Genomic DNA, 24,191 nt, shown 5'->3' with positions numbered 1-24,191 from the left:
CTCTCTCTCTCTCTCTCTCTCTCTCTCTCCATAGCTGTCAACTTTTCCCTTTTCTTGCGAGGAATCCTATTCAGAAGAAGGGAATTTCCCTTTAAAAAAGGGAAACGTTGACAGCTATGCTCTCTCACATGCAAGCAAGCAGGCAGGCAGGCAGGCAAGCATACAGGTCTAAACAGAGCTGCTCTTCTTCTAATGATTATATCCAAATTCTTCCCAGTTCTTTTTAGAGGACCCTGGGCAATTATGACTATTTTTTTTGGAACATCAGTTTATCCGCAGAGCTGGCGAACTCCGAGACGCCAGACGAGTGCAGGGATCGCCAATATGGCGTCTTCCCAAAATGGTTCGGCTACAACTCCCATCCAGTGGCTTTAAAAGATGATTAGACAGAGGAGGAGGAGCCCAAAAAAGGCTCCTGGCTATGACAGCTGTGCTCTGCAATGTTTCTGAAGACCAGTCTCTCTGCACCTCATGAGGAGAGAGTTGCTCCTGTGCTCGGATTGTCCTTGTGGGCCTCTGAGACGACGATGCTCGACTATTTTAAAGTAGTGGTTTCCTAGAAACCTGAGGCCTTTCTGTTAGGTATCATTGGACCACAGCTGAAGAAGGAATTGTTTAATTTGTTTATGTATGCCTTGGCGGCGGCAAGAATAGTCTATGCACAAAATTAGAAAGAACAGGAAGCCCAGTGGAAGAAGAATGGCTTATGGCTTACTATCCTTGGGATAGTAGGTACTGAATTGCCCCAAAAAGATATTTTTGTATGCCACGACAGCTGCTAGGATTTTACTAGCCAGAAAATGGAAAACACAAGAATTACCAACGGTAGAAGAATGGCAGATGAAGATGATGGAATTTATGGAGCTGGCTGATCTCACCAGGAGAATCCGCGACGAGAAAGAAGAGGACTACCAAGAAGACTGGAAGAAATTTAAAGACTATTTGAACAAATATTCTAATATTAAAGATATATAACCACTTGAAAGAACCAATCAGGCCTAGGATTAAATTAGACTTAAATATATAAATAAGAAAATGTATTATAAGAAAGGTAAAGAAATTGGAATACGACTGTAATATTGTTTTATGAAATAATGATATTGGAAACTGCTACATTCAAATTAAGAGGAAATTCAGATGGAGGAGATTAGAGGAAGTCAACCAAAATGTTTATGAAAATGGATTCTAATTAATTAATTGAGTTTCTTTTTTTCCTATTTAGGTATTTTAAGTTTGTTATTTTTTATTCTTCTTTTTCACCTTTCTATTGTGTTCTTGTATATTTTCTTTTTTGTTATGTCTATTGATGAAAATTAATAAATATTACTGTAAAAAAAATGGCTTATGAAGACGGGATATGCTGAGATGGTTAGACGAACCGTGAGAATTAAAGAACAGAACAAAGAAAACACTTCTTGAAGAACGGCAATGTTTTGTGGAATATTTGCAAAAAACATCACGGTCGTGTTAAAACGTATGCTTGATGGTTGGGTGGGAAGTCAACGGAGATGAGATATGTATTCTGACGGTTGTGTAAAAGAATTTGTAAAATTTGAAAAGTTAATTTAAAAAATGGTTTTTAAAAAATAAATGGGCCCTGATCCAACAGGCTCTTCTCATGTTCTTACGGACTGCACTACTCTGGACAAACGTTGTGCACCTTCAGCCTTGACGAAAAACTGTGGCTTCTGTTCTCAAAGGTGTTCTTGTGCAATAGGCACCTCGGAAACTGGCTTATTCAGAGATGCCCTTGTTGCATCCAGCTCAAGCACGGTCTGCACTGTTGGGTGGCTACGGTTTCAGACAAGAGTGTCTCTCAGCCCTAGTGGCGTTCTAGCTCCTTGCACAAAGGGCAACAGGTGAGCTTTGCTGCGCCTCTGCGGCAGTTGCTCCTAACGGACGTCACCTGCTTGTTGCCGCGTTCTCCCTCTCGTTTCATTATTAGCCTGGCGCAGGGCCTTCTTGGTAGTGGCGCCCTCCCTGTGGAATGCCCTCCCTTCAGATGCCAAGGAGATGAAAGAGCTACACAACTTTTAGAAGACGTCTGAAGGCAGCCCTGTATCGGGAGGTTTCTAATGCTTGATGTTTTTAGATTGTGCTGCAAGCCGCCAGAGTGGCTGGGGAAACCCAGCCAGATGGGCAGGGTATTGTAATAATAATAATAATAATAATAATAATAATAACCATCACCGGTTATATTAATGGTTGATCATTGCACACCTTTGCCCCCCTTTCTACCGGTGGCAAAATTGCTCTGGAGATCAATGGTGGGTGAGAGAAGGTGGGTTGGTGATGTTACAGGTACTAGCCATGATGTGCTGAGCTCTGCCCGCTCTTCAAATGAACCCAGGAAGCTGTTAGAGCACAGGTCCATCTAGCTCAGGATTGTCTCTCCCACTCCTACCACCAGGTATTGAGCCTGAAAACTTCTGCCATGCCAAACGGGTGATTTGCCACTGAGCTACGAACCTTTCCCTGATGGGAGAAGCCTATAAGGCTGGATCGTTCTTTTCCAGGACTCGCACTGGGGCAGAAAATGGCCCATGTGGTTTAGGTTGGCAAAAGCTCTTTCCAAGGATACTTAAAAACATGGAAATCTCCAGTCTTCCTTTCCAAGTGGGTCACTGTGTTAGCCCATGACAAAGAATAACAGGGTCTGCTGCAACTATGATGTCTAGAATAAAAGGTGAGAGGTGTGTGTGTGTGAGACCCCTGAACCTTGGTGTCACAAGGGGCACAACTGAAATTTGAGACCCCAAGTCCGCCACTACTCCCTGTTTGTAAGTAGTCTACCACTGATGCTGGAATGAGTTGAGGACAACAGGAAGGGAGGAATACTGCCTTCATTCCCCCTGAGGCTACTTTGGAAGACAGGATTCTAGAAGCCAAGCCTGATGAGGAACGGTTGAAGGATCTGGGTATGTTTACCCTGGAAAAGAGAAGAATGAGAGCCATCTTCAAATACCTTCAAGGCTGTCACATGGAAGAGGGAACAAGCTTGATTCTCCTGCTCCAGAGGGTAGGACTCGAACCCATGGCTTCAAGAGATTCTGACTAAACATCTGGAAGAACTTTCTGACAGTCAGAGCTGTTTGACAGTGGACTGGACTCCCTTGTGGACTCTCCTTATTTGAAGGTTTTTAATCAGATGTTGGATGGCCATCTGTCATGGATGCTTTGGCCGAGATTCCTGCATTGCCGGGGGGCTGGATTAGATGACCTTCGTGGTCCCTTGCAACTCTATCATTCTGTGATTCTATGATTCCAGAGCAGAGGGCCCTTTGGTCTGATCCTGCAGGAATCGTCTTTCCAAAAAGGGGAGTGCGCAATATCACAGAGAAGGAAAAGTCTTGCAATGGTTGCCAGCTGAGTGGAGCTTCTTCATCCAGAGAGGGTCTACCTTGAGATAAAAGAGGAGGTTTATCACCTTTGTGAACCTCCCTAAATCCCACTGGTGGGACGTGAGAAGACTGTTGTGGGTGTGCCTTGCCCCACGCCAGGAAGTCTTGTCGTATGTTCTTCAGGTAGCTCAAAAGCAGAATCTTAATCTCAGGGTTGTGGGTTCGAATCCCAGGTTGGGCCGGTTTCCTGCGTTGCAGGGGGTTGGACTAAATGACCCTCGTGGTCCCTTCCAGCTCTACATTTCCCCTATGATTCTATGTTCTTAAAGCTATCCTTAAAAACCAATCCCAATTTGAAGTCAAGAGAACCTTTAATAGAAAAACAAAACTTCGATCATCCTCCGCACTTTCCTAATTCTTATAAAATAGGTTGGGTTGCAATCCTCCCCCCTCCCCACCAAATTTCAGCCTCTCCCCACCAAATTTCAGCCTCTCCCCACCCTCCCCGCAAAACACACACACACTCACGATTGATCGATCAATTGATCAATTCAAGAGCTAGAAAGAAGCACAGTGTTTTAAGAGATCAAACCGGAAGTCTTCGAAACGAAAGCGGGAGGAATGTGTTTGTGTGCGTATGAGAGGAAACAGGGCGGTTAGATTATAAAAGAGGAGGAGAGTCCATGTTTGGAAGACCCCAGAAACATGTTGTGCGTTCACTGAGTCACAAAGGCAGGAGGACACCAGAGCCACTGCTTTCCGCCCAATGACCTTGTATTGGAGACAGGAGACATGACTTTCCCCAGTTCAGACGGACTGATTTCCAACGTAACATCGCTTCAACTGCCCACGTGCAAAGTGCTGCTGTCACCCCCCTTTAGATTCCACTTGGAATTGCATCAGCAAAAGCTCCCTTTGGTGTGTTGGTGCCATGGATTTTATAGGATCTTACAGGAGACAGTGAGCTTGCTTGTGATGAGTAAGGAGAGGCCTGTAGCCTTATTATTTGATTTTACAGGTTTTTCAAACCCAGAAGCCATTCACTCTATTGTTGGGGGAAAGTGGAATGTTCTGTCTCTCTCCGACATTAGATCTCCCCCCCTCTTTTCAGTGTCTATCACCTTACTTTTTTTTTTTTTTAAAGATTTAAGTAGTAATAAAAGAACCCTTTAAAAGCTGTTAACAAACCTGCTATTGTGCGGTTGTGGAGATCAGATTAGGAATTGCGTGCCACTATTGATGTTACAGGCACTAGCCAATAGGTACTTGGTAAGTCATCTCAGTGGTGTAGTGGCAGTTGCCAGTGCCCGGTGCCTGGGGCTCACACAACTGCAACCCCACCTGAGCAAACGGGGTCACATTGAGCCGCCTGCCTGCCCACGCAGTGGGGAGCCCAGCCAGCTGACGCAACCCTTGGCAGGTACAGAGGAGTGCTGGGCCAAGCCACACTGCCTGCATGGGGGTGCCTCGTTTGTGCCCCCTCAAAAATTGTGCGCCTGGGGCAAATGCACCCCTGGAACCCCCAAGCTACACCCCTGGGTTGGCTCCAACTATCTAGACCTCTTGAAGCAAATGGGCTCGCTCGTTAATTTCAGTGAGTTTACTCTGAGCTGGATTAACATTAGATACAGCCCACAATATTTATTTCTTTATAACAGGGGGTGGAGAACCTCTGGTCCAGGGGGTGGATGTGGCCCTCCAGGCCTCTCCATTTGGCCCCTGGAACTCTCCCCTCGTTCTCGTTCTGCACCTTGCTTGAGTGTTTAATTCTGATGAGGCCCCTTGCATGTCTGGATGACAGGTGTAGTGTGCGTAGAAACCAGCTAATTGCATAAAAGTTAACTTTGCATCAATTGCTCTATCCACACACCCCCCCGGCCTCACCCAGCAGTGGCATGTGGCCCCCAGAAGCCCTCCCAGCAGCAAATGGGCCCCTCGGGATGAGGTCTCTGGTCCTGCTTTAAAACAGGTCTTATTCTTTCTTCCAGGAGACAGAAAGGGATTTGGAAGGAGAGCAAAGAAACCCCCACACACGTGCCACTGGTCCCAGCTGCCTCAGACCCCATTGCACTTATGTATGGCTCCAAAACATGTTAAATCCATATATAGTTTTATGAGAAATGGGCATTTGCCAGCATTTCTCTCCAGTTTGGGAAGAGAAAAGGCAAACGAGCGAGTGGAGTGGGAGACTGTCGCCTAAGAGGTCCTCACTTGGAATCACAGGATGATAGAACCGTACTGTTGGAAGGGAACCAAAGGCCCATCTAGTCTCACCCCTTGCCAGGCTGAATGTTGAGACCATGGTGCAAGATGACTCCCGTGGAGGGCATGGCTAGGGACCAAATGGCTGCCGTTGGAAGGGAGAGAAGGGATTTTTTCTTTTTTTTAAGGGATTGTTGTGAATTTGCGCAATTTCTACATGGGATTCCCCTCCCACCCAGTGCTATTTTTCAAGAAAAAGAGGTGCCAGCACTCACCGTGAACGCCTCCCTTGTTCTCTTAGAATGGCAATGGCGTCCGCCTGAGAGGTGCCGGAACTGAGTTCCAGCGAATTCCGGCTGAGGAAGAAAAAGCCCTGCTCCCACCCTCTCCTCATACAAACAAACAAAAGAAACATCCCCAGCTTTGCATAATGTTACATTGGAACCGGGTTCGGAATCCGTTTTCTGTGCCCGACGAGTCTTCCGCGGCACGGGCCCATCTCAGCGGACTTGGGGAGGTCTGTGTACAGGGCTTTCCAGAAAAAAGCTCAGAGGGGAATCGGCCACACAATGGCCATATATGAGTCCATGGGTGCCCCCGGTGCGCGAGCCCGCCCCCCTGAATCACCCGCTGTCCGAGGATGTGTGAGGGGCAGTGGAGGGAGACTTCCGCCGGCGGGTGGGAGTCCAGCAGGAGTGTTCGGAGCTGTTGGAGGTGCTGCAGGTGCGGGGCAGGGCCCGCTGCTGCTGGCGTATGGCTTGGCTGACGAGGCTGGGGAGCGCATGCAGAGTCAGGCCCAGCATGTCGATCTTCCCCTCCAGGGCGCTGATGCGCTTCTCGAGGTCCTCGTTGCGCTCCTGCAGCTCTGACACCATGTCGTACATGACGTTCTGCGTCTGGCGAGAAGGGAGAGGAAAGTGGGAAAGGGTTGGTGGTTGTTGCACTGGAAGAGAGCGGGGTGGCTCCAAACCTCCTCCTTACCACCTCCCCGGACCTGCCTGTTTATAGTAATAATTTATTATTATTATTATTATTTATACCCCACCCATCTGAATGGGTTGCTCTAGCTACTTATTTCTCTGCACATTCTGTGAGACCAGGGGGGAGGGGAGCTGTGATGGCCTGGGATTCCAATTCTGAGAGTGAACCGGAGGAAACCCAGCCAGCACAGGAGTCCCCGCCTCCAGGGCCGGCTGAACTGGGGCAGGGCCTTGATTCCGAAGCGCCTGCACCTGTGCCGGATCCTCAGGAGCAGGCACCAGGTAAATCCACTCTGGCTCCAGAGGTGGTTGAGGACTCAGTGCCTGCAGGTGAGTCTCCCCCTGGGCCCAGTAACCCTTCGGCCTCTCCTGAACTGCAGAGGCTCAGGGCAGAGAGGCGAAGGGAACTGGTTTCTCCCAGGAGGAGTGCTCGCCTTAAGGCCAGGGGAGGCGGGTCTCCTGGGGACCACCCCTGGCCTCAGAGAAGATAAAGGCCAGTCAGCCCGGTCCCAGGTTGCGGGAGCAACGTCATCATTGAAGAGCTGCTTCGGCCAGCATCCAGTCCTGTTCCTCCAGTGTTCCTGTTCCCCGCCCGGCTTCCTGCTTCTGATCTTCGAGTGTTCCTGTCCCCGCCCGGCTCCCTGCTTCGGACCTCGCTTCTCACCTTGTGGACTATTTCCAGGCTAGTGACTCAGGACTGAACTTTGACTACGGTAACAGTAACCTTCCCCCCGGGACCAGCACAGGAGCTGGTCACAGCAGGAGGGGGAGACCACCAGGAGACTTCATCAACCTGAATCATCTCTGCGTCTTGGCCTCCCTCCTCTCCAGCCTCTGCTTCTTCTTCTGGTTCTGGCCCTCTTTCTGCCACACTCTCCCCGCTCACTAAGCCCTGTTACCTCTTCTGCCCCCTGGCTATGAGCCTTCTTATCCTGAGGGTTTGCTAGGGTGCTCCGAAGCTGGTGCCTCTCATCCAGCCCGTCCCCTCCTTCCCTCCCTCCCTCCCTCCCTCCCTCCCTCCCTCCCTCCCTCCCTCCCTCCCTCCCTTCCTTCCTTCCTTCCTTCCTCTGTCCTTCCTCTGTCCACTTTGGGAACCACTGATCCAGCTCAATATTTCCCCTGACAGGTAACAGCTCTCCAGGGTTTCAAGCAGCGGGACATTCCCAGACCCTTCCAATATCAGGGATTAAACCTGGGACCTTTCCCCTGTAGAACAGATGCTGCAACTTCCCCTTATAAATAAAGCAAGTCTTCATGATTCTGAATAAAGGGCTGGCTACCTTTGATAAGATAGGGACGCGGGTGGCACTGTGGGTTAAACCACAGAGCCTAGGACTTGCCAATCAGAAGGTCGGCGGTTCGAATCCCCGCAATGACGGGGTGAGCTCCCGTTGCTCGGTCCCTGCTCCTGCCAACCTAGCACTTCGAAAGCACGTCAAAGTGCAAGTAGATAAATAGGTACCACTCCGGCGGGAAGGTAAACAGCATTTCCATGCACTGCTCTGGTTCGCCAGAAGTGGCTTAGTCCTGCTGGCCACATGACCCGGAAGCTGTATGCCGGCTCCCTTGGCCCATAGAGCGAGATGAGCACAGCAACCCCAGAGTCGTCCGCAACTGGACCTAATAGTCAGGTGTCCCTTTACCTTTTTACCTTTGATAAGAATTGCATCGAACAGGGGTCAGCAACCTAAGGTTGTTTAACCCGCCCACGAGCTGCCCCCGAACTGAGCTGCCCGCTTGGCAAGTCCCCGCCTGCTGCGCTAAACCGGCACAGTGTGGCACGGGGACTCACTTCCGCAGTGCCAGAAAGCGCATCTGCGCATGTGCAGATGCCAAAAATTGTGTCTGCGCAGATGCTAGAAATCACGGAGTAAACCTTGCCAACCGCTGGCATTGAGCCCCTACCCCAATCCAAGGTGATTACTTCAAGCAGAGACCCAAAAATTGCTTGATGTTTCCGTCACCCAGGCGTGGCTCACCTTTGACAAATCCACCAGGGTGTTTGCCTGGTCATTGAGCTTCCTCTGTTCCATTTTCACGCTCCTCAACCTGGGAAGCAAAAACGATAGCGGGAATTAAAGATGAGGGGAGGCGGGCAGGAGGCTGGGGTTTCACGAAGCAGCGGTCTGCAGGTGGAACAGACAGGAGATGAGAGAAAGAGATCCCACCATCGCCGTAGACAGACATGCACAGAATTCCAGATCCCACCTTGCTGGATCCAAACACACACACACACCCAGGCATGCAGGGAGCCAATGGCACGAGACCATTGGCTTGGGTGGAGACAGCTTAGAGAATAGCCCTCTCTCAGCATGGAGTGACCCTCCACCTCTAGGTTTTGGGGGGACTGGAGAAGACCTTCCTGTCTCAGTGGAAGGTCAGCCACTCAGCTTCTGAGAAACCCTGTTGGGTTTTCACCCCACTAGAAAATTTAGAGGCCCCTTACCACTTTTAGGGACTTGGTGCTGCTTTTAAATCTTAGTCTGATTCACCCTGAGAGCTGTCTTCTCGGCTCGCATATTGGTTTTGGGGCACGGATCAGGTCATATTTGCGTGAAAATGCAAACTGGATGGATGTCTCTTCTAAAGCATCCGGAAGGCATGAGGGCAGGGAAGGTGCTGCAACCAGGTCTCCTCCCAGAACCAGTAGAGGCATGAAAAGGGTGGAGAAGAGGTTGGCTGATGACAGGAGCAGTCTCTGATTGCTTGGGGGGAAAGCCTTGGAGAGGAGGGGGTGGGGACTTTCAGTTTCGACAACTGAATTTTATGGAGGACGACCACTGGAAATGAGATGCTCTCCTCATCAGGCCTGGAACTCAGCCAAGTCTGTGGAGATGGTGTTTTTGCTAATAAAGAGTTAACTCCACCTTTGAACTGTGTGATCACTGACTGGCACACTCCTGTGGCAGTCCGAAGGATGGATTCAATAGACCTTTCCCAGCCTGGCTTATCAGGAAATTGGGAAAGCAAGGGTGTGGCGGGAGTGAGAATCATCTCACATTCCCCAAGTTATTTGAAGATGCTCACGCTATGCTTACAGCCCTTAAACGACTCAGGTCCCAAATATCTGAGAGACTGAGGACTCTCATGTGTTAAGAACAGAAGAAGGGGCCAAAGGAGACCACAGAGACCAACCAGATGTCCATTATGGGAGACTCTCAACCAGGACTCAAACACAGAACCAACTCACCCTTCCCGTGGGTTTCTAGCAACAGGCATTACTGTCTAGGCATCGCATAGCCATTGTTGCTAGCGGAAAACACAGCACAGGTGGCCCTCTTGCCTGCAAAAGTCTTTTTTTTGGGGGGGTGGCAGTTTGGGGAGAAATATTGCCTTCTCTGTGGCAGCCCCTGCACTGCGTATCTCCCTCCCCACAGAGATCTACAAGGCACCTTCAGTGCGCAGCTTATGTCACATGAGGAAAATGTGCTGCATTATCCCGACACACCAGTTGCGGTTTTGATTGTGTGTTTTTTAAATGTTGAGTTTACATGGTTGTGGCCTGCGGAAGGAAGGGCTATAATAATCATAATAGCAATAGCTAAAGGTGAAGGACCCCTGGGTGGTTAAGTCCAGTCAAATTCGACTATGTGGTTCGACAGTCATCTTCCCCAAGGGAACTGGCGTTCGCCCACAGACAAGTCATATGGCAAGCAGAATTAAACCGCTTCCGGTGCAACGGGACACCGTGACAAGTGCCAGGGCGCACGGAAATGCTGTTTACCTTCAGAATAATAATAATCAGATGGGATCTGCCAGGCTGTGATGGGCAGAGCAATGATGACATTGAAGGGAGCAGTTTAATAATAATAATAACAACAATAATATTTTTATTATTTCTACCCTGCCAAGCTGGCTGGGTTCCCCCAGCCGCTGTGGGCTGCTGACAGCACTTATGGAAACATAGTAAAACGTCAAACATTGAAAACTTCCCGATACAGGCAGGAGGGTCCATGTGGGTGCTGTGAGATGGAGACATAATGACGCTCCCACTTATATGGATGGGTCCAGAAAGCCCTCGCGTTGCTTGGCCTCTAAATCAGAGCAACGTCGCGAGACACAGGCAAGATGGAAACAGCTTGTGCTGAGAGATGGGAGGGAAGAGAAACACGGCATTTGCAAGTTGGCAGTGGGCTGGCATGCTACGAACCCCCAAATTTCTGACTCTCTCTCTCTTTTCTCTCTCTCTCTCTCTCTCTCTCTCGCTGTCCACATTTCGAAACGGAGAGAAATTTGGGTTAGCCGAGGGCTGGCCGGGGTGAAGCGCGGTTGGGATGCGTGCGTAATTTGGGCATGCGTGCGTGTCTGAATGGGGTCGGCGTTGTGGCCTCCCGAAGAGGTGGAGACAAAGACGGGCAAACCATGCATTCAAACAAAAGTTCTGGCGGAACAGTAACTTACTTCTGGGCTCTGCAAGGGCGGGGCGGGGTGGAGGAGGGGGGAGGGAACAGAGACAAAACAACAGCACAGGTTTAAATAAACATGAGAGATAGGAAGGGGGGGTCACACCGCCAGACAGACACCGCCTTCTCTGCTCCCCAGAACCCACAGATTCCCACCCCGGAGTGGTCAAATTGTGGGTCGAAGTTGTGAGGATAGCCAAAAACCCAGCACACACTAACGGGGGCGGGGGGGGGGCACTGCCAGCGGCTCCCTCTTATGCACAGGAACATAGGAATTCGTCTTATACAGAGCCAGACCTGCCTCCCCAGTCCATCTAGTGCAATACTGCCTGCACTGACTGGCAGCCAGAGATTTCCATCTCTTCCATGGCGATGCCATGCAGACCCTCCAAGTGTCCCTATTTCCTTTTTCTTTTTTAAAAATGCTTTTTATTAATAATAATAATAAGTTTTATTTATATCCCGCCCTCCCCAGCCGAAGCCGGGCTCAGGGCGGCTAACAACACTAAAACAGTACAACATTATAAAACATTATAAAAATGAATTAAAATCAAAATTGATGGCAACCATAAACTAAAGTTTTGTAAAGATTGCCAAAGGAGGGAGTCAGGCTGCGCCCTGACCAAAGGCCAGGTGGAACAGCTCTGTCTTGCAGGCCCTGCAGAAAGATGTCAAGTCCTGGAGGGCCCTTGTCTCTTGTGACAGAGCGTTCCACCAGGTTGGAGCCGCAGCCGAAAAAGCCCTGGCTCTAGTTGAGGCCAGCCTAACCTCTCTGTGGCTTGGGACCTTCAAGGTGTTTTTATTTGAAGACCGTAAGTTCCTCTGTGGGGCATACCAGGAGAGGCGGTCCCGTACACCAACAAAATACACAAATATTTCAAATCTTTTTACATCTGCCTTACTTTACGCTCCATAGATCAGTTGACGTCCCTCCTTCCCTTCCACAGGTTTTCTTATTCCAATCACTAATCCACAGTTCCTTAATAATAACTAAACCATGACATAAGATTTATTTGAGTCCGGCTAACTTCTTCAAATTTCTACAGTTTTCACTTATATAGACCATAAATGTACTCCATTCTTTTTGGTGCTTTGTTTCCTCCTGACTACGAATCCTATGGGTCGGTTTTGCTAATTCCGCGTATTCAACCAACTTTGTCTGCCACTCCTTCACAGTTGGTATCTCCTGCGTTTTCCATTTTTGGGCTATCAAAACTCTGGCAGCTGTCGTAGCATAAATACCGTATTTTTTGCTCTGTAAGACTCACTTTTTTCTTCCTAAAAAGTAAGGGGAAATGTGTGTGCGTCTTATGGAGTGAATGCAGGCTGCGCAGCTATCCCAGAAGCCAGAACAGCAAGAGGGATTGCTGCTTTCACTGTGCAGCGATCCCTCTTGCTGTTCTGGCTTCTGAGATTCAGAATATTTTTTGTCTTGTTTTCCTTCTCCAAAAACTAGGTGCATCTTGTGGTCTGGTGCGTCTTATAGAGTGAAAAATACGGTATATAATCTTTGGTCCATCTTCTTAATATCTTCCCCTATCAAACCCAGCAATAGTTCTTCAGGCTTTTTTGGGGAATGTATATTTAAGCATCCAAGTGTCCCTATTTTCCAGGGACAGTCCTGGGTTTACAGAAGCCATCCCGGTTTCTGATCTGACCCTGGAATGTCCCGCTTATCCTTAGGACGTCCCTGTTTTCATTGGGGAAATGTTGGAAGGCATGCGATCAAACTTGCATCCTACTGTATGGAAGACTGTTGAGCTTGGGGGACCAAGTAAGATTCAGGTCCTTTGTTCACAAAGGAAGTTGCCTTCCAGTGAGCTAAACCACCAATCCATCTATGTCAGTATCACCGGCACTGGTTGGCTGAGCTGGGAAAATCGTTGGACTCTTGAGAGCGCCACCGATTCCGGTTCTGTCAGTTTGGTTACACCTCTCTCTCTCTCTCCCTCAGCCACCCACCCTTGCCCTGACATTACTTGTTATGTACTGAAGTTCTCACCCTGGGCCAGCAGGGGGATACTGTAGATAGTTATGCAAATAAGGGATCGAAAGTGACGTTCAGTGATTGGATAGCATTAGAAAGTTGTTACAGTAGCGTTGTACTGGAGCTCTATATAAGCAGGCTGACTGAACCCTTCAGTTCAGTTCTGTCCTGGCCTGTGAATAAACAAGAGCTGTTTGAAGAATCGCTGTGTCGTCTGATATGTTCACCCACAACTTAACATTACTGATAACACACTGCATGTAAAACACTGTAAACGAAAGCCAGGGACCCACAATTTTGTTGCCTCAAGGTTATTTTGACGGCACAGCTCTGCAAGTTCACACACTCTGGTTCGCTGACAAACCATCTCATTGTAGATCGCCTTCGACGCAAGGGGAAGCGAGGGAACCTCGACGGGCAATTGTGCGTGCCGCCACATCAACACATCTCCCTCTCCTCCCCATGTTGCATCGATGCACACAAGCAGATGGTTAACATGGGAGGGGGATTTGAAAAACACAAATGGTTTGAAACACATGAAAGTCTGTGTGGCGAAGGCGGCAGCTGTCCTTGACCGAAAATCTGGCAAAGGTGCTGTCCAGGATCTTCGAAGGTAAACAGAAACTGCCCTTGTAGACTTGGGTTGTGTTAGGAAATCTAGATATGGGGCATGTGGTTTTTTTTATCAGACTCACTGACCGTGATGCAGAAGAAGCTTGCAATTTCTTGCATATATCTATATCCTTGTCTAATGGTACTCGACCACCGGCAATATTGCCTTACCCCAGATACAGCTACCGTATTTTTCGCTCCATAAGACACACTTTTCCCCTCCTAAAAAGTAAGGGGAAATGTGTGTGCGTCTTATGGAGCGAATGCAAGGGGGAGGCAGGCAGGAAAAGTCCCCAAGAGCCGCACACAAGCTCCACGCGGCTCTTGTGGCCAGTCAGTCCCTTCTCCCTCTTCATAGAAAAACCCGCAGGAGCCGCATGCTCTTTAAAGCAGCTCTGGGGTAGCCTGCGAAGCCTTCCTGCTGCCCTGCAGAGACTTTGCGGGCTACCCCAGAAGCCAGAACAGCTAGAGAGAGTGCTTTCCCCATCTCCCGCAAAAGCCCCCAAGAGCTGTGCTCCCTTTAAAGAACGTGTGGAGTGGGTGGGGGCTTTTCCTCGGGGAAAAGCCCCCAAGAGTCACACACACACTCTCGTGCAGCTCGTGAATTGGGAGCGCTGAGCAGAGCCTGGGATGCATACAGGCTCTGCTTAGCACTCCCTTTAAATAATTTCCCCCCTTGAATTCCCCCTCTAAAAACTAGGTGCGCATTATGGAGCGAAAAATATGGTACTTTCCCAAACCAAGTCTCCTATGTATATTTTGCTCTGAGTGGCTATGTTTGGTCAGAATTGAGTATATACTTCCAAAGTTGACACTAAACACCAGACCCTCCAAGTCCCCCTATTTTCCAGGGACAGTCAGAAGCCGTCCCGGTTTCTGATTTGATCCCGGAATGCCCCACTTTCCCTTAGGACACCCCTATTTTCATGGGAGAAATGTTGGAGCCTGTGAAATGCATTACTTCTGGTAAATGAGCCACCATATTCACTAGAGGGCCATGAAAATTTGTGTCCCAGACTTTTTAGATTTGTCTTCCCATGTACTATCTGAAACCAAAGGGACTCATTGCTTACCAGATGTGATTTTTTTTAAAACTCTCCCACCCTGCTATTAGTGGTTCGTGCAAACCGCTGTTCTGTTTTTTGTATGGCAGAGGTAGGAGGCCCTAAGGGTGCATTTGTGGAAGCAAGTGGGTGAGGTCCCCCCCCAAAATGTTTGGGAACTGTTGCTCTACATTGTCATATTTCGATGTGTGGGATGTGAAACACAGAGCAGCCAAATACAACATTCCTAGAGTGAACATAAAAGGGGATGTCTGGACCAACCAGTCGGAACTTCCTGTTTCCTCCTGGGCTGGGACACACTTCCTCTGCATGTGACCAGAGGTGGGTGTGACCTCACCGGTGCAGGTAATGAAACAGCACAGGGGAAGCAGCAATCTCTCTCTCTGACTCCATTCCTCAAAGAAGCAACATCTTCTTAGCCTGAGATGCTCTCTTGGCATCTTGGCTTGCAGCCAAGAGAGGACAAAGGAACTATCTGCTTATGGGGTAGATTCCAGGTGTATACATTTTGTAACTTAAGTCTGCCTTCTGGGATCCATCTGTGAACAGAATGTGTGTGAGTAAACTCTTTTATACTTTTATACAAGACTGTGTTGTGTCTGTTTTATGAGGGAATAAAGGGGAATTACAAGGAAACTTATTTTAGAGACTTATACAAGCCTGGCAAAGACGTTATCCGCTGTACAAATTTTAAAAGGGGAATGTTACTCTGCTAAATGATAGAACTTGTTAACACAAGTTGGGAAGGATATAATTAAACAATATATCCTTTCCTGCCTCCCTGAACATTCCCACAGAATGAACCTAACCTTTCCCATGACAGTTATGGTTTCTTGAGTCTTCTCCAAGGGAGCAACGGCAATACCTAGATGTGGACAAGGCCAGTATGTGGCTCCAAATCAAAGTGGCACAGACTGTGGGATGTAACGTCACAGAAAGCAGTCAAATACAACACTTCCTGTTTGCCCAGAGTGGACACAGGGGGATGTTGCTCCAGCCAGGAGGACTTCCTGTGACACCTGGTCTGGAGCATACACCCCTGCGTGTGACCAGGTAGATGGGCGTGGCCCTAGGAGACCCCATAAAAGGTCTGGTCACACGGCCATCTTCCTTCTCTTGCTTCTCTTGATGATGTTCTCTTGATGTCTTTTTGTTTTCTGCTGGCTCTCAGCCAGCAGCACATATGGGATAAAGTCTCTTCTGCAGCTAAAAGCTAAAGCCTGCCTTCAGGATCAAACAGTGAACTGAATGTAAGTAAACTTCTTATCATTACTTTTAAAAGAAGACTGTTGTGTCCTTATTGTTTTAAGAGGGAATAAAGGGGAATTTACCAGGATCGAACCCAGTCTGGACACGCCAGATTGGACTGCTTAAGTAAAGAGATCCAAACGAATCTACCAACTAGCTTCTTGCAATATACTGGGGGAAATGGACTCTGCTACTGACTCACTAGCGTAAGTGAGGAAGGATAATATTTAATCCATATATCCTCTCCTACTATCCACAACATTCCCACACAGACCTCCGATATGTGGGATGTGAAACACAAGAGCAGTCAAGTACAACATTCCTAGAGTGAACATGTTTACACAGGGGGAGGAATGTTTGTCCAGCCAGCAGGTCAACTTCCTGTTTCCTCCTGGGCTGGACTTCTGCATGTGACTAGAGGTGGGCATGGCCTCACCTGTGCAGGTAATGACAAAAGCACAGGGCAGGGCAGCCATCTCTCTCTCTATGACTACTTTCGTTGAAGAAGCAACATCAACTTAGCCAAAGATGCTCTCTTGGCCTCCAGCCAAGAGAGGACAAAGGGACTGTCTCCTTATGGGATAGTTTCCAGGTGTATGTTACTTTTCTAAGCTAAGTCTGCCTTCTGGGATCCAGTTGTGAACAGAATGTGAGTAAACTCTTTTTATACTTTTATAGAAGACTGTGTCATGTCTTATCTTTTATGAGGGAATAAGGGGGAAATACCAGAACAGTTATTATAGAGGCTTTAGCGAGCCTGAGCATCCGCTGTGAGTTTAAACAGGGGAATGTTACTCTGCTAAATTGTGAACTTGTTAACACAAGTTGGAAAGGCTATAATCAGACAATATATCCTCTCCTGCATCCCTGAACATTCCCACACAATACGGGTAGGTTTCGTATAACAACCCAATGCCACCCCCAGCTAGCAGCAGATTTTTGCAACGATTGAACGGTGCATCGTAATTAGTGGAGCGGATTCTCCTCCTTTCAGGCAGGGACCCCCAAGTCAGGGAGAGACCTGGACAACAGAACAGGGGGATGGAGGGTGGGTGGGTGGGAGCAGGAAGCAGCAGGCACTGGGGGGGGGGTTTGAAGCAGGTAAACATGTTTGACTTACTGATGGATGGCTTGGAGGAACTTACGCTGGTGTTTCCGTACTTTGGCATGGTCAATCTTCCTCACCAGCTTGGTGTGCTTGTAGATCAGCCACGTTTCCCTGAGTACGTTGGCGGCAGAATTCTTCACCTGGGGGGGTGGGGAGGGAAAGAGGTTAAGGGGGAAAGAAAAGGAGATGGGCATCAGACAGGCAGGAGAGGTCTGAGGTGGTGAGCGGTGCTCTTCCAAAAAAATAGGCTCTCTGGAGTTCGTGACGGCACAGTCTCTGACCAATCCTACCTTGCTCCCATTGCGATCGCTCTCGATTATCACCAACCAATCCAAGTTTGACCCCGTGAAGGATTGTTTGTGAAGATGCTAAGTTGCACCCGTGTCTTAAGAAAGCTAACTATTCGGAGTTAATTAAGAACTCGGTCTTTTAGTGTGGCAGCATCTACACTTTGGAACACTTTTGATATCTCTGTACTCTTTTTGGTGTCTGCTAAAGAGATTTTTGCCATCCAAATATTTAGAAAAGTGGTGCGAGTTTTAATCTGTTTTTAATTTATTTTTAACTTTAAATCGTTGCTATTAATTTTCCTTATTGGATCATTTTATTGTGACACACACACACACACACACACACACACACACAGAGCTTTGAGGGTTTTTTAAAAAAACAATTAAGGGGTGCATGCATATTATGAAATAAATAAATATTACTGTTTTCACAGAGTCAAGTCTTGATTCTCTGAACGGCTGCTACAAGGAATTACTTTTGGAACAGCAATCCTCTGCGTTTTATAAAACGGCAGTAGAGGAGGTTGCTGCATGCATTATCCTCTAAGTAAAGATCTTCCGTGTAGAGACCCATTGAAATTCATGGTCCTCACGTTCTCATGCCCATTGAAATCAATGGGTCTACTCTGAGTATGACCAGCGTTGGAGATGACCCACGGAAAATGGATTGGCCCAAGTTATTTGTGTCCATGACCTTCGATGGGTTTACTCTTGAAGCAGGACAAGGGTGGACTACCACCCACACTCTGTCTATGCTGAGGATCGGGGCCGAGGGTGCTGCACCTCTTACCCGCTTTGATAGCTGTGTATCCATCATGAAGTTGTGGACGTGCTTTTCCGCTTTGGTCAGTTCGAGCTTCCGGGCGACAACGGCAACCACGAGAGCTGTACAACCAGCACCCTGCAGGACAAGGAAGAGGGAGGGTTAGAATAGGGAAAGCCACACCGGTTGGATGCCTGCCTGCTGAAGGAGGCGGGAGAAGTAAGCCATATCCAAGGACGCTGCAGTGTGCTCCATATTTTCATTTAAGTTAGTAACATGCCATCCAATTACCAAAATCTCTAAGGGGTGGACTTATATATATATATTTTTTAAAAATATATTTTTATTAGTTTTTCAACATATCATTTTCAACAGCAATCAAACATACTTTCATATCTTATACAGTGGTACCTCGGGTTAAGTACTTAATTCATTCCGGAGGTCCGTACTTAACCTGAAACTGTTCTTAACCTGAAGCACCACTTTAGCTAATGGGGCCTCCTGCTGCCACCGCACCGCTGGAGCACGATATCTGTTCTCATCCTGAAGCAAAGTTCTTAACCTGAAGCACTATTTCTGGGTTAGTGGAGTCTGTAACCTGAAGCGTATGTAACCTGAAGCGTATGTAACCTGAGGTACCACTGTATCATATTTTTTTTACTTCCATCAATCACATCTGAAAATTTTCCAGTCTATTCACTAAATACACATTTCTTACTTCCACAATTACATTTAATCCATAACTAATATCTCTATTCTTCCTCTACTTTGCAATGCTTCATACATTTCTCCTTACAAAACTTCTTGTAGTCCTGCTAGCGGAATTTGTTTATTACAGTTGCTCTTCAAATAATTCGTATGTTTCTTCCAATCTTCTGTAAATCTTATACGGTGGTACCTCGGGTTAAGTACTTAATTCGTTCCGGAGGTCCGTTCTTAACCTGAAACGGTTCTTAACCTGAAGCACCACTTTAGCTAATGGGGCCTCCCGCTGCCACCGCTGCACAATTTCTGTTCTCATCCTGAAGCAAAGTTCTTAACCCAAGGTACTACTTCTGGGTTAGCAGAGTCTGTAACCTGAAGTGTCTGTAGCCTGAAGCGTCTGTAACCCGAGGTACCACTGTATATTTCTAAGCAGTTTTTCATAGTCTGGGAACAATTCTGGCTTCTAGCAGAGGAGAAGGCAGGAGAGGAGGGGGCCCAAGAGGCAGCAATGAGTTCAGCTGCTGAAGAATCCAGGGAGGCTCCCCCTCCTGCTGTGACCAGCTCTCGCTCCCCCCCCCCGGGTTCCCAGGGCACTCCATGAAATGAATGGCACATGTTAGAGCTCGGTTGTGCACAGACTCAGGGCAGATCTACACACATGGTTTTCAACGTTAAGGAAGCGTTATGGAATGGTTTTTATACCTATATGGACAGATGACGTCCTACAGTGGTGCCCCGCAAGACGAACGCCTCGCAAGACGGAAAACCCGCTAGACGAAAGGGTTTTCCATTTTGGAGGTGCTTCGCAAGACGAATTTCCCTATGGGGTTGCTTCGCAAGACGAAAAAATCTTGTGAGTTCCCACTGTTTTTCCCCGCTTCCCCCCCTTTTCCTAAGCCGCTAAGCCGCTTAACAGCTGATCAGCTGATAAGCCGCTTAACAGCTGATCGCTAGAAGCCGCTAGACAGCTGTAGCGCTAATCCACTAAGCTGTCAATGGGCTTGCTTCGCAAGACGAAAAAACCGCTAGACGAAGAGAATCGCGGAACGGATTCTTTTCGTCTTGCGAGGCACCACTGTACTTTTAAAATTCATAGGGCGTTATTAAAATGTGACACTAGAGGGTGTTGCAGAGCGCAGATGGGAAACAGTGTTTTGACGAAAGAAAGAAAGAAAGAAAGAAAGAAAGAAAGAAAGAAAGAAAGTTTTTTTTTAAAAAAATCCAATTTACAAGTATGCCCTGTGACGTTATATATGTATGCAACTACGGCGGCCCATGTTTTGTTAGCTCAAAAATGGAAAACGAGTGAGGTCCCAACCAAAGAAGAATGGCAACTTAAACTGATGGAATATGCACAGTTTGCGGATCTAACTTATAGAAAAAGAGAACAAGAAGAACATTTAAAGAAGGTTGGGAAATGTTTATTGAATGTATGGGTGGGGGGATTGTGTACACTTGGAGACGTTGGCAGCATTAAGAGAAATCCAGCAGTGTAAACAAGTTTTGATGGAAGTAATAATGGAATACTGAATGGTTTAGTTTATATAAATTATGCAGGGATTTATGCTGTGCAAAATGAACCATGGAAAGAGAAGAAGGGAAGTCACTGGTATTTTAAGGTTGTTTAAATGAATATTCTAAATTGTACTTTCTGGGAGATGATATATAATGAACTGAAGAAGGTACTTAAATATACCCTTTTGAAGAAACCAGAGGCCTTTCTCCTGGGCATAGTTGACCAATTGGTGTTAAAGAAGGATAGAACTTTCTTTATGTATGCTACAACAGCAGCAAAGAATAATTATCGCAAAATATTGGAAGACACAAGATCTACCCACTTTGGAAGAATGGAAGATGAAGGTGATGGACTATATGGAATTGGCGGAAATGACTGGCAGGATTCGAGACCAGGGAGAAGAGTCAGTGGAGGAAGATTGGAAGAAATTCAAAGATTATCTACAGAGACATTGTAAAATTAAGGAATTTTAGAATAATGTTGGATTGGAACTAAGAGGTTTCTAGCTGTGATGGGTTAAAAGAATACGAAAAAATGGGTTTATATAAGTAAAAATCTAAGATTGTAACAATTTAAGAATAAGATTTGGGTATCAAAAAGCGGGAAAGAAATTGTTGAATTAATAATTTGATTTGGAATACAAAAAAGGGTGGTATGAGGAGGTCCGAGAAACAAGTAAATGAAAATTAAGGAGATGGAAAGAAGGATTGTTTTTAACAATTTTTGTTGGATATTTTTTTCTTTTTTCTGTTTTTTCTTTTTTTTGTAATGTAAAATCTTTAATAAAAATTATTATAAAAAATTAAAAAATTAAAAAATAAAAAATAAATGAATATAAAAAAATAAAAAATAAATGAATATTCTAAATAGTAAAAGAGAAAATTTAATAAAAATTGTATAGATGAAAACAAAACAATCCAATTTACAAGTGATGTTTTAGAATGGTACAGTGGTACCTCGGATTTTGCTCTACTTCCAGACATGGTTAAGCCAAATAAGAGTGGTACTTTGTGTTAAGTACTTAATTCGTTCTGGAGGTCCATTCTTAACCTGAAACTGTTCTTAACCTGAAGCACCACTTTAGCTAATGGGGCCTCCCGCTGCTGCTGCCACACAATTTCTGTTCTCATCCTGAAGCAAAGTTCTTAACCCAAGGTACTATTTCTGGGTTAGCGGAGTCTGTAACCTGAAGCGTCTGTAACCAGAAGCGTCTGCAACCCGAGGTACCACTGTATATCTAATGACAGGTCAGTGTCAATCCAGCCTCAGTTTGCAACTGCTTGAGAAAAACCCTGGAGAGGACTTAGATGGTTGTGGGAAGGTGGGGACCTTCATTACTTGCAACTGCCTCACTGGGGCAAGACCTTCTGGGAAGAGTTGCTTGGGTCACCAAGCCTGCGCTGTTTTGAATAAAGAGTTAACTTCACAGACACCATGTTGCTTTTTAAAATCGCTGACCTACACCTGAAATTAAAGCAAGGCAGTCTCTGAAAGGCAATCTGAAAGGCATGGCATGAAAGGAAAGAGGTACAGGGAGGGAAGAGGAAAAAAGAAGACTTACAAGCTGAAAGGCAGAACATACAGGGAAGGAAGAGCAGGGAAATGTAAGAAACAAAGGGTAATCTGTACACCAGCAGGAAAGATGGTACCTTACCATAATCCCAGTGAGCAGGCAGACTCCTTTCCCGCAGTAAGTGTGTGGGACCATGTCCCCGTAGCCGATGGAGAGGAAGGTTATGGAGATCAACCACATGGCCCCCAGGAAATTGCTGGTCACATCTTGCTTGTCATGGTATCTGGGCCGAAAGAGAGTAAAAGGAGAGGGGGGGAAGTCTCCATCAAAACCTTCTTGGCTTCTTCCCCTTCTGCCCTAGGCCTGCCCCACACATAACCGGAGTGGGTGAGGGTGGGGCTACAGTAGGAACCCCCCCCCCACGTGCCCAATCTCTGCCCACTGCAGGCTGCCACAGAGGATGGAAGAGTTTTGCATCGGACTGGGTGTATTTCAGTTGTAAATTGCCGCCTTAAATGTGGATCCAAAATGCATCAGAACTTGTTGATTTTTGGTTTCTCATTTTAAATTCAGTTCTCCTCATCTGCCCAGCGATATATGTATATCCTCGTGAAAACTGGGCAGCATTTCTGGTGCAAATTTCTCCCAATATACAAATGTTTGCATGGGGTTTGACTAACATTTTCTTGCAAAGCAACGTTTTGTAATATGATAGGGCGTCAGGTTGTTTTCACCAGTGCATGCACCGCAAAGCACACACTGCCCTAATTTTTTTTGCACACAATATTCAGTCGGCTGACTGCATTGTAAAATTCAGATAAGGCCTCCCTGTTTGAAGGATAGCTGTTATTTCACAATGCATATTTGCTCCAGGATTGTGAATGAAGCATTGATCGTAGCCAACAGTGGTTTGGAAATTCAGTTTTGCAAACCTGGGGAATCCCTTTCCTGCCCTATATTTTGCATTGGTTCTAAATATGGCTTCTCATTCCATCCCTGTAGCAGCCTCGGAGTATTAGCAGCACCATTCAAAGTGTCCATTCCTGCATTCTCAAAGCTGTGGTTGCAAGATTGCTTTCGGTTTCCAAGCAGAGAACTCCACTGGATGAACACCCGCTAACTTTTTTTTTTTTTGCAGCTCAAAGACTGAAGGGTTTTGTTTGTTTCATAAGAAAAAATAAGTCAAGATTCCTCTTTGGGTACAAGACTGCTTTTCTCCCAATCAGTATGTTTGATTCTCTTACTTCCATTCTTTTTGAAGATGGATCCTATGCAAGTTTACTCAAAAGAAAGTCCTACTGTTCCTTTTCAATCTGTGTCATCATACGCAAGGGAATACAGTGGTACAGTGATACTTTCATATCTTATATAGTGGTACCTCGGGTTAAGTACTTAATTCGTTCCAGAGGTCCGTTCTTAATCTGAAACTGTTCTTAACCTGAAGCACCGCTTTAGCTAATGGGGGCCTCCTGCTGCCGCTGCGCCGCTGGAACATGATTTCTGTTCTCATCCTGAAGCAAAGTTCTTAACCCGAGGTACTATTTCTGGGTTAGCAGAGTCTGTAACCTGAAGCGTATGTAACCCGAGGTACCACTGTATTCCATAAGAAGGGTCTCAGCTAGGAATAATAATAATAATAATAATAATAATAATAATAATAATACTGTATTGTTTTTAACACTCAATTGGAAGCCGCCCAGAGTGGCTGGGGAAACTCAGCCAGATGGGCGGGGTATAATTAATAAATTATTATTATTATTACCTGTTGGATCAGGCCAGTGGCCCAACAGCATCTTGTTCTCACAGTGGTCAACCAGATTCCCCAATGAGAAGTCTACAAACAGGATCCTAGCACCAGATCTGTCTCCCTCCCTGTAGTTTCTGGCATTCAGAAGCACTGCTGCCTGCAGAGCATAGCGCTCCTGGCTAGTAGCCCTCGACAGCCCCCCCTCCACGAATCTGTCCAATCCTCTTTTAAAGCCATCCAGTCTGATGGCCATCACCGCCTCCTGTGGCAAGGAGTTCCACGGGTTAACTGCACTGCGAGAATAAGTTCTCCATCGTTCCTGTCCTGGATGTCCCAATATTCAGCTCCGTCGCGTCCCCCACAAGGTCAAGTGATCTTTACAGAGATCATTGCATATATCTCATCACATTCAAGCTAGGATTGCTGGTGGGGTTGTGAGCTCTGAGGAACATTCTCCCCATCTTTAGTGGAAATGCCTTCGGGTCTCATTATTCTGGTCCCCTAAAATGCCAAGAGGGACGCGGGTGGCGCTGTGGGTTAAACCACAGAGCCTAGGACTTGCCGATCAGAAGGTCGGCGGTTCAAATCCCTGCGACGGGGTGAGCTCCCGTTGCTCGGTCCCTGCTCCTGCCAACCTAGCAGTTCAAAAGCACGTCAAAGTGCAAGTAGATAAATAGGTACCACTCTGGCGGGAAGCTAAACGGCATTTCTG

General features: G+C 46.9%; 2 protein-coding genes across 3 annotated transcripts in view; one reads left to right on the top strand and one right to left on the bottom strand.

Annotated features, from left to right (window-relative positions):
- Nucleotides 1–24,191, top strand: part of BABAM1 (BRISC and BRCA1 A complex member 1) — a 192,886-nt gene that overhangs the window by 143,140 nt on the left and 25,555 nt on the right. The window lies entirely within an intron of this gene.
- Nucleotides 5,110–24,191, bottom strand: part of KCNN1 (potassium calcium-activated channel subfamily N member 1) — an 80,820-nt gene continuing 61,738 nt past the window's right edge. For both annotated transcript variants that reach the window (XM_081895652.1, XM_081895653.1), the window contains exons 5-9: nucleotides 21,874–22,015; nucleotides 18,026–18,136; nucleotides 16,958–17,085; nucleotides 8,503–8,572; nucleotides 5,110–6,439 (exon numbers count right to left, since the gene is read on the bottom strand). In XM_081895652.1, the coding sequence (XP_081751778.1) occupies nucleotides 6,167–6,439; nucleotides 8,503–8,572; nucleotides 16,958–17,085; nucleotides 18,026–18,136; nucleotides 21,874–22,015 (724 nt within the window). In that variant the 3' untranslated portion in view covers nucleotides 5,110–6,166. The remainder of the gene's footprint in view (nucleotides 6,440–8,502; nucleotides 8,573–16,957; nucleotides 17,086–18,025; nucleotides 18,137–21,873; nucleotides 22,016–24,191) is intronic.

Source organism: Podarcis melisellensis (genome assembly GCF_964234715.1).
Source record: "Podarcis melisellensis genome assembly, chromosome: 18".
Classification (NCBI taxonomy): Eukaryota; Metazoa; Chordata; class Lepidosauria; order Squamata; family Lacertidae; genus Podarcis; species Podarcis melisellensis.
Note: the sequence above shows the minus strand (reverse complement) of the source record. Positions and strands in the feature narration are given on the sequence as shown.